Source organism: Salvia miltiorrhiza, chromosome 7, assembly GCF_028751815.1.
Source record: "Salvia miltiorrhiza cultivar Shanhuang (shh) chromosome 7, IMPLAD_Smil_shh, whole genome shotgun sequence".
Taxonomy (NCBI): Eukaryota; Viridiplantae; Streptophyta; class Magnoliopsida; order Lamiales; family Lamiaceae; genus Salvia; species Salvia miltiorrhiza.
In genome coordinates, this window is record NC_080393.1 from 59761167 (window position 1) to 59778494 (window position 17328).

The window sequence follows — 17328 nt, forward strand, 5'->3', positions numbered from 1 at the left end:
TATCAATTACAAAGTATTTGTGATTTTTTTTATGAAAAAATGAGAAAATAAATGAGCGATTTAAAGAAAGTAATTTTTTTTTATCTCTTATTTTATGATCATAAATTTACCATTAAATTGAACACACCCTAATTAAAACGTTAACACAAAACTAGCACTACGCATTACCAGAAATCTTTGCAGGAGCATACCCCATCTTTAAAGTGATGAAACCTGTTCCTATCTCTCACTACTATCTCTCTCTCATATATCAAAGATATGAGTTTCGTAGCAGAGTGACAATCCCCACAAACCCTCAGATTCTTCACCATCCTAATCATCGATCTTGGCCTAGTTTTAAGCAGCGCAAACGCAATAGCCAGCTTCTCACTATGCCTATTCAAAGCCCCCTCTTTATCCTCTTCTTCAATGTCGAGCAACACATCATTCGTCGTCGACACATATCCTAACGCCCTCATCTTCCTCTCCATCTCCTCCACCATCTCGTAAATCTTCGCCTTCTGTTTATGCGATTTATCGCCTGCAACGAACTCGTAAATCCCATCACCGAGCTCGATCATGGTGCTTCCCGGGATTTTCTTGATCCCTTTCTCCCTCATTGCCTCCCTTATTCTGGTTTTCTTTTCCCAATCCGGGAATTCCACAATTGCTGATTTTTCTCAATGGATCAATGTTTCTTTGCAGAGAGATTGAAAATTTTCTCATGAAATGTTTCCTTGTCTCGTTGTCTTTTCTAAGAGCCAATGCATCCATAGTGTTAATGTGTGTGGCCTGATGCAAGCTTTGTTTATACGTACGACCGTTAAGTTTAATCACAACATAATCATTCGAATGCCATTAATTAAGCCTTACTAAAACTTTTCAAGACAAAAACACAAAAGAGGCAAAATGGGATATACTCTTTTTGAAAGATGATACATAAAATATACCCATTTTTTTCAAAATAATAAAATCTATCCACATAGGACATTTTTACTCTTATGTGTAATTCGCGCATTGCTCGACACTGAAGTGTCGAGCACTCAAGTGTCGAGCGTCGAGCGTCGAGGTGTCGAGCAATACTCGACACCTCGAGCATCGAGCGTCGAGCATCACGTATCGAGCAAACTGAGAACTGTCGGGCGAGGCGGAGGCGTCGAGCATTAATGAACTGTCGAGCAAGGCGAGCAATAGTTCAAATTGAACTATTGCTCGACATCGAGTGTCGAGCATCGCGTGTCGAGCAACTTAGAACTGTCGAGCGAGGCAAAAGCGTCGAGCGTCAAGCATTGAACTGTCGAGTAAGGCGGAGGTGTCGAGTGTAGCAAGGGGATTTGTTTGGTATTTTGTAGTGACCCGCTCTTTTATAAATATTAAATCCAGTAATGAGTGTTTATTTATGTTCATCAGTGAATGAAAACGGTTATTATTCTGATATGAATTCAGCTTATGATCCTGAATTTATATTGTTTAAGCAGTCAATGATATTATTTCAGAGTTATAACTGACTTAGCAAAGTCACGTTATTTATTTAAGCGAGATGGAATTAGAATTTATTTTTTACTCAAGTCGTAGATTATTTCCGACTCGTGAGTTAATTAAATCTGCGGATTTAATTTATATATCAAGACAACGAACAAATTAAATCTACGGATTTAATTTAGATTCATTTTACAACTTATCGATTTTAGCGAGTTATCACATGTCGAAATCGAGATTTATGTAAATATACAATATTCCAATCACATTGATACATTGATGTCCACAACTCATAATAACATACAAAGTCATCAGTATCATTACACAAACTTTCTTTTTGCTCCACCATGCTTTTCTCCCCATTCATACAACACCACCACTCAACACTCAAGTGCACTCCATCGCCCCTTTGCCTTCCTAGCCTACAAGTTCAGCCAAAACACTCCCTTAATCACTAGCAAACCAAGGGAAGTAATTAGTCTAAGATGCTGCCAGAAACTCCAAGGTGAGATTTGGCTTTCATTCATCCGGTGCTCTGCCACTTCAAGGTAAGCTTGGCTTTACTCCTTTCATCTCCTTCCATTAACCAACTGCAATTACTAAAACAACAACATTCGATCTATTCAGTTCAGTCATTCCAGCTCATTTAACTCAGCAACAACAGCCAACCAACATTTATACATCAAGGTATTTACACTATCTCAGTCACCCTCTCAACATACGCATCTAGCATCCTCAAGCATGATTAGTTAAGCCTAGAACATCAATATGCTTCACACACAAATGGAAAAGAGAAAAACCTCAGCTCATAAATCGAATATAGACTTGCTAGCATGCTCACACACATAGAGTGCTAAGTACTAGATTCTTACTCGAGTAAATCTATACTCATATCGAAACTCAATCACGCAACGAAAAGAAAAGAGACGGAGAATTGAAACTTAGCTTTAATGTGAGGAGTGGGCGACTGCCTGCTCTGAATCGGAAGCGACGCACCTCCGCTCGGTCGGAACGGCGACGAGGCAGAACTTTGCTGCTTGTCGGAACTCGAAGGACCGAAAAGGAAGGGCCGGAGAGGCAGCGGCGCCTCAAGACAGTCCAGCGACGCGGCGAATCTCGCCGATTCCAGAGTAACAGCAGCGGCGGCATACCCATCGCCCGAATCCAGCAGCAACGGCTCGGTGCACGACGGCGGTGGCGATTTCAGGCGGAGCAACGCCGGTTTGAGGCGACAACCTCGCCGAAGATTTCAGGAGCAGCGGCGGCGATTTCTGATTTGAGAGAATTAGGGCTCCTCACTTGGGGATTCCCCATTAAATCGAGGAAGGAGAGAGGACGAGCGAAGGCTCGGCCTCCACCGCGACTCCAGCCAGACGGACGACGGAGAAGGCGAACAGACGGCGGCCGTGCGCACCCTATGGCGGAGAGGGCAGACGCCTGTTCCAGACGAAGGGATGGAGAGGAAGCTACCCCACGCCCTTTTTCGAGCGGAGGCCGAAGGCGGAAGACCAGATAGACGGCGGCCGAGCTCCTTTACGGCGAGGCGGCGGCTGCGGATTTCGGAGCGGCGACGGCAGCGCCTCGGCTGGAACGAGAGGAAGAAAAAGAGAGAGAGAGCTCGACTGTTATGTTGAGAGAGAGAGAACCGAGATGTTTGGGGGAAGAAGGATTTGGGCTTCTTTCCTTATTTATGAAAATTGGGCTTAGTTTAAATGGGCTCCTATTTTAATTGAGTTGGGCCAAATTTTTGGGCTTTAATTATTTATTCATTGGGCCTTGTTGTATTTATTTTCATGTGGGCCTTTATTATTTCTCTTTGGGCCGAATTTACTAATGAAAGCCCAACTGCATTCTATTTTAATTGGGCTTTCTTGATTTTATTGTAATTGGGCCTCTGAAATTATTTATATGGGCCGATTTTAATTACTGATTGGGCCTCTGATATGGGCCGATTTTAATTACTGATTGGGCCTCTGAATTTATTTATATGGGCCTTTGATTATTCACTTATTTGGACTGCTGTATCATTTCAGTTGGGCCTTGGTTATTTTATTTCATTGGGCCGAATTTATTTAAATTGAAGCCCATTTATTTTATTTTAATTGGGCTGTTATATTATCTTTGTTGGGCCTCGTTTGAATTATTTAATTGAGCCCAGCTAATCAAATTATTTATTTATTGAGACAAGATTTATTTAATTACTTGAGCCGATGAATTATTTCAATTGGGCCTCTCATGTTAATTATTCAAGCCAATTCTATTTAATTAATTATTAGGCTGCCTTATGTTGAGCCTTTTAATTATTTAATTTTATAACATTACTTGTTCCTATTTTTTTTAAGCCCGATTAATTATGAGGTTATAAAGCGAATAAGTTGAAGTATTTATTTATTTTCTATTGACTACGAGGAATGGGGTTTATTTAATTGACGGATTAGAACACCCCGAAGAGAACGGATTAATTTTAGTTAATTATCCGGCTTCATGAGACGAGACGTAGCTTTTGTTTAAATCCGATAGCCTGGATTAACAATAGAAATTCCCTGATTATTATCTTAGAATAATAGTTCATGCATACGAGGTTCATGCATAGTTAAATTATGCATTCTCATTTAATTGAGAATTTTCCCTCGATTTAAAGTCTTACGTTATTTTCTCGGATTAAAGGTCGAGCGCAAGAATAAGAGCTCGTCAAGGAGTTACTAATCTGTAGCAAAGCTTTGCTATCAGGTGGGCATTACTTTCATATATAACAAATGAGTTTAAATGTTACGTTCAAGCAAGTTATTTCATGACTAAATTAATTGAAGTTATTTCAAATATTGTCTTGCCATAAAATATTTAAATTTCGGTATGATATCTATCTGATGTGACTTTTATCATGTAATCGAATTCGTGTCTTGAGCAGTTGATAGCTATCCTGCCAGGGCTAGTGTACACCAGTGACCGTGAGTCATCTAGCGGGTTGGCCGGTCAAGTGACCGTGAGAGGTGGCCACCTCTCCGGCACAAAGTTCCAGATATGATAGATTACAAGAGAACTTAGACTGCAGTCGAACTTTAAGAATCACAAATGAATTTAGTAAGCTTGGGCCTTTTAGCGAAAAACTCCCTTGCTGTACTGTTTATTATGGCATGACAATTTACAGTTTTGAAGCATGTATTTTATACTTAGGCATACGTGCCCACTGAGTACTTTTGTACTCAAGCCCTGCATATATTTCTAAATGTGCAGGTTGAGCAGCTGCCGATGTTGATGAAGTGACGAGCGGGATTCTTTTGTCTTATTATGTATTAATGAACTCTAGGGTTACATGTCTTCATACATGTAATCAGAATCATATTCCGCTGCGTACTCAGAAGTTTTATGTTTATTTGGCTAAGTCAGAGATATCTGAACTTACTAGTTATTTGAGTCTATACGACTAAACTTCTGTTATATTATAAATATCCCTTTGTTTAATGATGAAATGCGATCCTTCCTGGTTTGATTATCCCCTTTCTACCCCGCTTCTAATTTCCCTCCATTAGTCACGATTTCCCGGCTTAATTATCCTTAATTAGGACCGGTCGTGACAGAGTGGTATCAGAGCAGTTCATTTGCTCTGAACCCTAGAGTTAATAAATTTTTCTAGTATGATCACTAGTATGAAAGAGTCAGTCGGCAAAAGCTCAGCACTTCATCACATCGCTATGCTCAACAGAAAGGAATGTAACAAAAAGTTTTGAATGTTGAAGTTTATATTTCGCCTTGATGCAAATGTTGATTTTACTTATGCCTTTTTATGGAGATGTTACTCAATGAACTTAGATGCGCTAAGGATGCATGATCACTGTTATGAACACAACAATAGAAGGAATTTAGCAAGAACATTTTTGCTTTTCTCTGTAAATTGAGGCGATGAGTAAGTTACAAAGTTAGTGAACCAGACGAGAAATCAACAAACAAAATACAATGGGGAGTAAAGAAAAGTGTCACACACGAGATAGTGACACGGGCATAGATCTTCGTTCGGATTATTCACGCGAGGCGGATACCGAATCAACTATTGCCTTAATCAGAGTATAGTGGGAACACTTTTCATAGTAATAAGAATCCCCTACATAGTTTGGAAACTGCAACATAGCGGAGTGATCTCTTTTCAAAAACCTAATTAGTACTAGTTGCAGCATATTTAAGACTTCACGAGTTATATATTCGAGTCTAGTGTTAGGCTCTTATGATTATAATACCGTGGTTTGAATTTCGAGACCTCAAGTAGAATTATTACCTTACTGTTGTAGATATGTTTGAACCCTACTGTTTTTGCCACCTATTTTGATATTCGTGAGTTTGATTATGCGACCTTCATGTATAGATGGCGAGGATGCGCTTTACCAGACGACGGCCGTTGCGTCGAGATGCTAGTCCGGATACTATCAGGAACTCATATTTTACTTATCGCCGATGCCACGGTGATGACTTAGGCCAATTCTTGGCCGGCTTCCATCGACACTGGGTCGCTGCAAGAGACCATGGGATATCGGACTATGACGGAATGGAGCGGCTAATGGATTTGCTGCCATCAGAATGGCAGGGATGGGCGAGGATGATTTCCGCTCACTACATCACTCGTTCTGGCAGGTCCTATGATTTGCATTATGACTTCTCTGGATTTACTGCTGAGATCCAGGCACAATTCACTCGTTGGGGAAATGCTCCTCGAGGGCCGTATATACGTCCGGGAGACCTTGCTCGAGTCGGAGTACCTTCGCCCGACGAACTATTGGACCCACTTCCGGAGCCGACTCCACCAGCAGCCCCTATCTTAGGGCAAACCAGGAGGCACGACGCTGAGGCAGGCCCCTCTAGGCCTCAAGCCTACAGAGATTTTCCACCTGGCACGGGTTCAGTGCCATTAGTCTGTGAGCCACCATTGTCATCGAGGCAGTTGAGCAAGGCAGAGATAGCAGCCGCTATGGTCGACGTTGACAGAGTCTTAGCCGATACCATGGATTTCCTCAATAAGGGAAAAGCCCCGGCCATGGACGACCGCCCAACTCTTCGAGTCACCTTGAAGATGATTCGCTCAGCCATCATTGGCCAGGCAGCAGGTGAAGGAGGGGGTGAGTCGCACCCATCTGGCGGAGAAACAGATGAAGACCCAGAGGAAGATCCGGAAGAGGATCCAGAGGAAGACAGCCATGCCCCGACCCAGGGATCTTGTACCCGATCTTCTTAGACCGGTTTATATATATATCTAATAGGATGATATTTAAATATTCCAGAAACATAGATTGTTCTGATGCTTTTGTATGCCATGTGTCGGCATAGACTTTTGACTAGTATTAGGACGGAGACGCGAAACCTTGGGACGTTCCGTGACTGAGTAGTTTTTGTAATGGCTCACTAGGTAGCCAGTTCATCATGTGTGGTACTTAGATAGATCTTTGAATCTAGATTTTATGATGATGTAAAGTCCTCATTGAGGCAATTTTCCCTATGTTATATATGGTGATCTTATTGGTTTTTCGCAGCAAGTCGTTCCGCTATGTTTTATTTATATGTTCGTTTAAGTTTTAACAAGAGCAGAACTCGATGAGTTAAAAAGTAACTATAGAAATGATAGTATGTCCTTATTGCATTTTAATGCGCTGACAACTTATGTTTTGACCTAATAGAATGCCGCCAAAACGAGGACGACCAAGAGGAGGGGGCAGGATTCCCCGAAATGAAAGAAGAGACCCAGAAACAGTGCCAGAACCAGAACCCGAAATAGTTCAACCACCTGTTCAGCCAGAACGACGGATTGAAGAATTATTCTTGCGACAGAACCCACCTACATTCAACGGGACAGGAGACCCGGCAGAAGCTGAAACTTGGGTTCGCGCTATTGAACGCATTTTCAACTTCCTGCGTTGCACCGACCAAGAACGTCTGACTTGTATGTCCTTTCAGTTGACTGGGTCAGCTGATTTCTGGTGGGAAGCACGAATGAAAACGATGACAGCAGAGCAGTTAGAAAATCTGACCTGGGAACAATTCAAAGCTGGTATATATGACAAGTATATACCCAAGAGCTACCGCAAGAAGAAGGAAGCTGAATTTTACAATCTAAAGCAAGGGAAGATGTCGGTAACTCAATATGACAGGATGTTCTGCGATATGTCTAGATATGCGCCGGAACAAGTGGACACAGATGAGAAGATGGCTGAAAAGTTTTGTGCTGGTCTGAGGCACGAGATTAGGATGGCCTTGGCAAGCCATGGAGGATTGTCTTACACTGAGTCGCTCAGTCGAGCGTTAGACATTGAGGCAGCCATGCCAGGAGAAAGACTTGCAATTGTACCTGCGCCAGCACCTCCACATGATCAAAATCATAATCAGAATTTTAAAGGAAAAAGGAGATGGGACAATAGTAACCCGAACCAAGGCGAGAAGAAGCCATGGCAGGGACGGGTCTTCCAGTCACAGGGCTATGGAGGTCAGAGTGCACCGAAACAGATGGAAAATAACCAACAGAGGGCCCCACATTGCCCCAAATGTAACAAAAATCATGTGGGAATCTGTAAGGCCGGCAGTGATAGTTGCTATATCTGTAACCAGAAGGGGCACTATGCAAACCGGTGCCCGAATAAGCAACATGGAACGAGTTCAAGGCCAAACCCACCTATCCAGGCTCCGCATCTGCGAGCAATTCAAGCTTTGCCCCAATCATACCCAAGGCAGCAACCACAGTATCAGCAGCCACAACAGCACCAACAGCTACAGTACCAACCCCAACCTCAACAACCATATCAGCAACAGGCCCGCCAACAACAGCAGCGACAACAGAAACAACATGAAAAACCTCGTCATGCTAGAGCCTATGCTATGAGGCAGAAGCAGCCCGAGAACAACCAGGGAAACCTGGCAGGTATGGGCATGCTACTCAATACTCCTGTTGTACTTCTATTTGATACGGGCGCATCGCATACTTTCATCTCAAGTACATGTGTTGATACATTAAAACTTAAAATGGAAAGAGCTGACCAGGAGTTGAGTATATCATCACCTATAGGAGGGATGACGACAGTAGATCATGTGTGCTTGAACCTAGAACTGAACATAGGGTCACACAAGATTGTAGTGAACAACTCTTATGTTATACCGATGGGAGATGTGGACATAATCCTAGGAATGGACTGGCTAGCCGAGAACTATACCACCATCCTTTGTAACGAAAGACAGATATTGTTTCGACCCCCAGGAAGGGAGCCGTCACATTTCCACGGAATTAGTATGGGAAGAAGAAAGATGATCATCTCCGCCCTACAAGCAACGAAAATGATGAGGAAGGGATACCCAGCTTACCTCGTATACTTGCACGGAGAACTGGGTACTGAAAAGAGTATAGAAGATGTAGCAATTGTACGGGACTTTTCAGATGTATTTCCAGAGATTCTGCCAGGGCCACCACCGGACAGACCAATTGAGTTTACCATTGATTTGGAGCCCGGGGCAGCTCCCATCTCGAAGGCACCGTACCGGATGGCTCCTAAAGAATTGGAAGAACTCAAAATACAACTGCAAGAACTTTTGGAACTTGGATTCATTAGGCCAAGTGTATCACCTTGGGGTGCACCTGTACTTTTTGTGAAGAAAAAGGATGGCACATTGAGAATGTGCATAGACTATAGGGAACTGAATAAAGTGACACTAAAGAACAAATATCCTCTACCAAGGATAGATGACCTCTTCGACCAGCTCAAGGGAGCAAGCGTGTTCTCGAAGATTGATTTGCGGTCTGGTTATCACCAGCTGAAGATTCGACCAGAAGACGTACCTAAGACGGCATTTCGAACTAGGTATGGCCACTACGAATTTGTAGTTGTGCCATTCGGGCTAACTAATGCGCCAGCCGTGTTCATGGACCTCATGAATCGAGTATTCCATCCGTATTTAGACAAATTTGTCTTGGTATTCATAGATGACATCCTGATCTACTCGAAGAACGATAAAGACCATGAGGAACATCTGAGAATTGTTCTAGAAACGTTGAGGACAGAGCGCCTTTATGCCAAATTCAGCAAGTGTGAGTTTTGGCTCAGCGAAGTCACGTTTTTAGGACATATTGTATCATCAGAAGGGATTAAAGTGGACCCTGAAAAAGTGCAAGCAGTGCGCGAATGGAAATCGCCTACTAACCCTAATGAGATAAGAAGTTTCTTAAGATTGGCAGGTTACTATAGGAGGTTTATGGAAGGATTTTCCAAAATTGCAAGGCCAATGACGCAACTACTCAGGAAGGGAATAAAATTTTCTTGGACAGAGGAGTGCGAGAAGAGCTTCCAAGAACTTAAGGAGAAGTTAACTACGGCACCAGTGTTAGTCGTCCCAACAGCTGATAAGGAATACATGATCTACACAGACGCGTCCAAAAATGGACTTGGTTGCGTGCTGATGCAAGAAGGAAGAGTGATAGCATATGCGTCACGACAACTTAGGCCACATGAACTGAATTACCCGACTCATGATCTGGAGTTAGCTGCAGTGGTGCATGCGCTAAAGATTTGGAGGCACCACCTATATGGAGTTAGGTGTGAAATATTCACAGATCATAAAAGCCTGAAATATTTTTTCGAGCAAAAGGACCTCAACATGAGACAAAGGAGATGGCTCGAACTAGTGAAAGACTATGACTGCGGTATTAACTACCACCCAGGCAAGGCCAACGTAGTGGCTGATGCATTGAGTCGTAAGACCCAATCTAAATTGGGAGCTCTCATCACTCGAGAGACGGTGCTCATAAGGGAATTTAGCAAAATGAGCATAGAAGTGGTTAAACCACCAGGGACGATAGCAAGCGTTGTGGCAACAGTACCTAACTTGAGGAAGATGATCGTAGAAGCACAAAGAAAAGACGGGAAGATGGAAAAACTACGGGAAGCAGTAAGGAAAGGAGGCGTCAAGAATTATCAAGAAGCATCAGATAATGTTATCCTCTTTGAAGGAAGAATATGCATCCCCCACGATGATGAGCTTAAGGATAAAATCATGAGTGAGGCTCACGATACCCCTTATACTGCCCACCCAGGCAGTACTAAGATGTATCAGGACCTAAAGAAACACTTTTGGTGGGAAGGAATGAAGAGAGACATAGCGTCATTTGTGGAGAAATGCCTAGCATGCCAACAGGTGAAGGCCTTACATCAAAGGCCATATGGAAAACTACAACCGTTGGAAATCCCAGAATGGAAGTGGGAGCACATAGCAATGGATTTTGTGACCAGTTTGCCCAAAACAAAGAAAGGAAACACTGCCATTTGGGTAATAGTGGATCGACTCACAAAATGTGCTCATTTTATACCAATACCGATCACACATGGGTCAGACAAGCTAGCTCAGTTGTATGTTCGAGAGATTGTACGCTTACACGGAGTACCAGTGTCGATCACTTCAGACCGAGACTCAAAATTTACTTCTAGATTTTGGATGAGCTTACAGAAGGAGTTAGGCACGAGGTTAAATTTCAGCACCGCCTTCCACCCGCAGACAGATGGGCAGTCTGAAAGGACAATTCAGACCCTCGAAGATATGTTGAGAACAGTGGTGTTAGATAGAGGTGGAAGTTGGGAAGTAGTACTGCCGTTGATTGAATTTGCCTATAATAACAGTTACCAGGCGACTATCGATATGGCACCATATGAGGCATTGTATGGAAGAAAATGTAGATCACCACTTGATTGGGATGAAGTGGGTGAGAGAAAAGTTTTAGGACCAGACATGGTAAATGAGATGGTTGAGATAGTCCGCCAAATCAGAGGGCGAATAAAGGAGGCGCAAGATAGACAGAAATCTTACGCTGATGCACGCCGAACCGAATTACAGTTTGAAATAGGAGACAAGGTCTTCCTAAAGGTATCTCCTACTAAGGGGATAACTAGGTTTGGTGTCAAAGGAAAACTTAGGCCCCGATTCGTAGGACCTTATGAGATTTTGGAAAGAATAGGCCCAGTAGCCTATAGGTTGGCATTACCGCCAAGTTTTGGAAACGTTCACAATGTTTTCCACGTATCACAACTCAGAAAATACGTTTTCGATCCAAAGCACATAATCCACCAAGAAGAGATGATCCTTTGCCCAGACTTGAGTTATGAAGAGAGACCAGAGGCCATTCTAGATCGAAAAGTACAACAACTCAGGAATAAGGCAATCACATCAGTGAAAGTCTTATGGAGACACCACGGACAAGAGGAAGCCACATGGGAGCTTGAAGACAAAATGAAGGATAAATACCCCGAACTGTTTTAGAAGAATTATGCAAATTTCGGGACGAAATTTTTGTTAAGAGGGGTAGTATGTAGTGACCCGCTCTTTTATAAATATTAAATCCAGTAATGAGTGTTTATTTATGTTCATCAGTGAATGAAAACGGTTATTATTCTGATATGAATTCAGCTTATGATCCTGAATTTATATTGTTTAAGCAGTCAATGATATTATTTCAGAGTTATAACTGACTTAGCAAAGTCACGTTATTTATTTAAGCGAGATGGAATTAGAATTTATTTTTTACTCAAGTCGTAGATTATTTCCGACTCGTGAGTTAATTAAATCTGCGGATTTAATTTATATATCAAGACAACGAACAAATTAAATCTACGGATTTAATTTAGATTCATTTTACAACTTATCGATTTTAGCGAGTTATCACATGTCGAAATCGAGATTTATGTAAATATACAATATTCCAATCACATTGATACATTGATGTCCACAACTCATAATAACATACAAAGTCATCAGTATCATTACACAAACTTTCTTTTTGCTCCACCATGCTTTTCTCCCCATTCATACAACACCACCACTCAACACTCAAGTGCACTCCATCGCCCCTTTGCCTTCCTAGCCTACAAGTTCAGCCAAAACACTCCCTTAATCACTAGCAAACCAAGGGAAGTAATTAGTCTAAGATGCTGCCAGAAACTCCAAGGTGAGATTTGGCTTTCATTCATCCGGTGCTCTGCCACTTCAAGGTAAGCTTGGCTTTACTCCTTTCATCTCCTTCCATTAACCAACTGCAATTACTAAAACAACAACATTCGATCTATTCAGTTCAGTCATTCCAGCTCATTTAACTCAGCAACAACAGCCAACCAACATTTATACATCAAGGTATTTACACTATCTCAGTCACCCTCTCAACATACGCATCTAGCATCCTCAAGCATGATTAGTTAAGCCTAGAACATCAATATGCTTCACACACAAATGGAAAAGAGAAAAACCTCAGCTCATAAATCGAATATAGACTTGCTAGCATGCTCACACACATAGAGTGCTAAGTACTAGATTCTTACTCGAGTAAATCTATACTCATATCGAAACTCAATCACGCAACGAAAAGAAAAGAGACGGAGAATTGAAACTTAGCTTTAATGTGAGGAGTGGGCGACTGCCTGCTCTGAATCGGAAGCGACGCACCTCCGCTCGGTCGGAACGGCGACGAGGCAGAACTTTGCTGCTTGTCGGAACTCGAAGGACCGAAAAGGAAGGGCCGGAGAGGCAGCGGCGCCTCAAGACAGTCCAGCGACGCGGCGAATCTCGCCGATTCCAGAGTAACAGCAGCGGCGGCATACCCATCGCCCGAATCCAGCAGCAACGGCTCGGTGCACGACGGCGGTGGCGATTTCAGGCGGAGCAACGCCGGTTTGAGGCGACAACCTCGCCGAAGATTTCAGGAGCAGCGGCGGCGATTTCTGATTTGAGAGAATTAGGGCTCCTCACTTGGGGATTCCCCATTAAATCGAGGAAGGAGAGAGGACGAGCGAAGGCTCGGCCTCCACCGCGACTCCAGCCAGACGGACGACGGAGAAGGCGAACAGACGGCGGCCGTGCGCACCCTATGGCGGAGAGGGCAGACGCCTGTTCCAGACGAAGGGATGGAGAGGAAGCTACCCCACGCCCTTTTTCGAGCGGAGGCCGAAGGCGGAAGACCAGATAGACGGCGGCCGAGCTCCTTTACGGCGAGGCGGCGGCTGCGGATTTCGGAGCGGCGACGGCAGCGCCTCGGCTGGAACGAGAGGAAGAAAAAGAGAGAGAGAGCTCGACTGTTATGTTGAGAGAGAGAGAACCGAGATGTTTGGGGGAAGAAGGATTTGGGCTTCTTTCCTTATTTATGAAAATTGGGCTTAGTTTAAATGGGCTCCTATTTTAATTGAGTTGGGCCAAATTTTTGGGCTTTAATTATTTATTCATTGGGCCTTGTTGTATTTATTTTCATGTGGGCCTTTATTATTTCTCTTTGGGCCGAATTTACTAATGAAAGCCCAACTGCATTCTATTTTAATTGGGCTTTCTTGATTTTATTGTAATTGGGCCTCTGAAATTATTTATATGGGCCGATTTTAATTACTGATTGGGCCTCTGATATGGGCCGATTTTAATTACTGATTGGGCCTCTGAATTTATTTATATGGGCCTTTGATTATTCACTTATTTGGACTGCTGTATCATTTCAGTTGGGCCTTGGTTATTTTATTTCATTGGGCCGAATTTATTTAAATTGAAGCCCATTTATTTTATTTTAATTGGGCTGTTATATTATCTTTGTTGGGCCTCGTTTGAATTATTTAATTGAGCCCAGCTAATCAAATTATTTATTTATTGAGACAAGATTTATTTAATTACTTGAGCCGATGAATTATTTCAATTGGGCCTCTCATGTTAATTATTCAAGCCAATTCTATTTAATTAATTATTAGGCTGCCTTATGTTGAGCCTTTTAATTATTTAATTTTATAACATTACTTGTTCCTATTTTTTTTAAGCCCGATTAATTATGAGGTTATAAAGCGAATAAGTTGAAGTATTTATTTATTTTCTATTGACTACGAGGAATGGGGTTTATTTAATTGACGGATTAGAACACCCCGAAGAGAACGGATTAATTTTAGTTAATTATCCGGCTTCATGAGACGAGACGTAGCTTTTGTTTAAATCCGATAGCCTGGATTAACAATAGAAATTCCCTGATTATTATCTTAGAATAATAGTTCATGCATACGAGGTTCATGCATAGTTAAATTATGCATTCTCATTTAATTGAGAATTTTCCCTCGATTTAAAGTCTTACGTTATTTTCTCGGATTAAAGGTCGAGCGCAAGAATAAGAGCTCGTCAAGGAGTTACTAATCTGTAGCAAAGCTTTGCTATCAGGTGGGCATTACTTTCATATATAACAAATGAGTTTAAATGTTACGTTCAAGCAAGTTATTTCATGACTAAATTAATTGAAGTTATTTCAAATATTGTCTTGCCATAAAATATTTAAATTTCGGTATGATATCTATCTGATGTGACTTTTATCATGTAATCGAATTCGTGTCTTGAGCAGTTGATAGCTATCCTGCCAGGGCTAGTGTACACCAGTGACCGTGAGTCATCTAGCGGGTTGGCCGGTCAAGTGACCGTGAGAGGTGGCCACCTCTCCGGCACAAAGTTCCAGATATGATAGATTACAAGAGAACTTAGACTGCAGTCGAACTTTAAGAATCACAAATGAATTTAGTAAGCTTGGGCCTTTTAGCGAAAAACTCCCTTGCTGTACTGTTTATTATGGCATGACAATTTACAGTTTTGAAGCATGTATTTTATACTTAGGCATACGTGCCCACTGAGTACTTTTGTACTCAAGCCCTGCATATATTTCTAAATGTGCAGGTTGAGCAGCTGCCGATGTTGATGAAGTGACGAGCGGGATTCTTTTGTCTTATTATGTATTAATGAACTCTAGGGTTACATGTCTTCATACATGTAATCAGAATCATATTCCGCTGCGTACTCAGAAGTTTTATGTTTATTTGGCTAAGTCAGAGATATCTGAACTTACTAGTTATTTGAGTCTATACGACTAAACTTCTGTTATATTATAAATATCCCTTTGTTTAATGATGAAATGCGATCCTTCCTGGTTTGATTATCCCCTTTCTACCCCGCTTCTAATTTCCCTCCATTAGTCACGATTTCCCGGCTTAATTATCCTTAATTAGGACCGGTCGTGACATATTTTCTTTTTGTATTAAGGGTATCTTAGTCCTTTTAACCCCAAAATAGGTACATTTTATACATTTCTTTTATAGTGGGTATATTTTTGTTTTTATCTTTCAAATAGGGTAAAGACTACCATTAACCCAACAGAAAATATTAATAATAATGAAAATAGTGAAATTTATAGATTATTTAATGAAATAATAGTTTTACTTAAACAAGAAACAAAACATATATATACAACGTAAGTGTAAATTGGAATTGGAATTCGCAGGTTTGAAATGTGGCAAGAGCTGTCGACTGCGATGGATTAACTATCTCCGCCCCGATATCAAGAGAGGCAAATTCTCCCAAGAAGAGGAGCAAACCATCCTCAATCTCCACGCCATTCTCGGCAACAACGCCATATTTTTGTGAGGCCTAAACAACGTCGTTTTGTACAATTTTAATTTTTAAAAAAAAAAAAAAAACAAAGTATAAGGATTGTATCATGTATCTACACCTTAATTTCCAATATTCAACAATTTTATAGCAAACGATGTTGTAATATGAATATTATGTGGCGAATAACTTATCAACGTAGACTTTAACTCAATAATTCGACTATCGGAAAAAACTAGGGGATCGGTATTGCAAAAATTAAAAAATAGTGATTTAATTCGTCATTGCAACTTTAAAATAGTTTGTGATTTTATTTTTCGAAACCCCTTAAATTAAATATGCAAGCTTTGTTTATACGTACGACCGTTAAGTTTAATCACAACATAATCATTCGAATGCCATTAATTAAGCCTCATTAAAACTTTTCAAGACAAAAACACAAAATCTTAATAATAATGAAAATAGTGAAATTTATAGATTATTTAATGAAATACTGGATTTACTTAAACAAGAAACAACAGAACATATATATACAACATAAGTGGAACAAGAAGATGGAAACAACACATGCATGCTATCCACCACTCTCTGAGTCTCCCTCTTGCTCGTTGCCCATCTCCAAATCCACTTCATCAATATCTAAGCTAGTGGCGCCTATGCTGTATCCAGGAAGCTTTGACAGACTCGCTTCGATGCAGTGAATGAGAGCCTTCATCAAGGCTGGAAAGCTCTCGTAACACGACACCCAAACCAGCAGGAAATAGAGCCAGCAAACACGCTGTGGGAGGATGAGAGAGAAGAAGAGAGAGATTAACACAATGGGACTGAAATGGTGGAATCGCACTTGAATGATGATGAGATTGGTGGAGAATTTAATGGAGTAAAAGGAGAGGATGAAGAAGACGATAGAAAGAAAGGAAAACTTGTTCCAACTGCTCATCACTCCAAATGCATCCCAAGCCGTCTCATCATCCATGAATGATTTAAGAATGTTGGTAAGCAACATGCAGCCATACCTCAATTCCAACCAACACATATATATATCCTTATTTATTCTTTATTTCTTTCTTTTTAGCCCAATTTCTGTATGTCTGTGTATTGGTATAGAGCGTGGGATATGATTTATAGAGCTTTGGCTTGCCAATACTATTAATCAATTGATATTTAGTATAAAAATCGAAACGTTGAGACTTCGCAATTATTGCTCCTGTTGGTCTCACATTTTTTCCCCCATTCTGCAAATTCCAAACAGCAAAGCAAATATCCATCCAAAGCATAAATCATCCCCAGCAGTTATCACAATTCTTCCTATAACTCTGTAATCACTCATAGATGGTAATCGAGAATAGCAGAGATAACATCAATTTTCTTTCACATCTACAGAATACATCTAGTTACAACAGTTTATAAATCAATAATAATCCAAACAGAAGGCTGAGTCTTATAAAAACAGAGTATTGGGCTGTAGATGAACTG

At 41.3% G+C, this 17328-nt stretch overlaps 1 protein-coding gene across 1 annotated transcript; it reads left to right on the plus strand.

The window, feature by feature from the left end:
* Positions 1-1145: 1145 nt before the first annotated feature.
* On the plus strand, positions 1146-15888 carry LOC130994542 (uncharacterized). Its single transcript, XM_057919585.1, has 3 exons — positions 1146-1280; positions 6131-6563; positions 15746-15888. Exons 1-3 carry the CDS (start codon positions 1146-1148, stop codon positions 15886-15888), a joined length of 711 nt encoding a protein of 236 aa, XP_057775568.1.
* The last annotated feature ends 1440 nt before the right edge of the window (positions 15889-17328 follow it).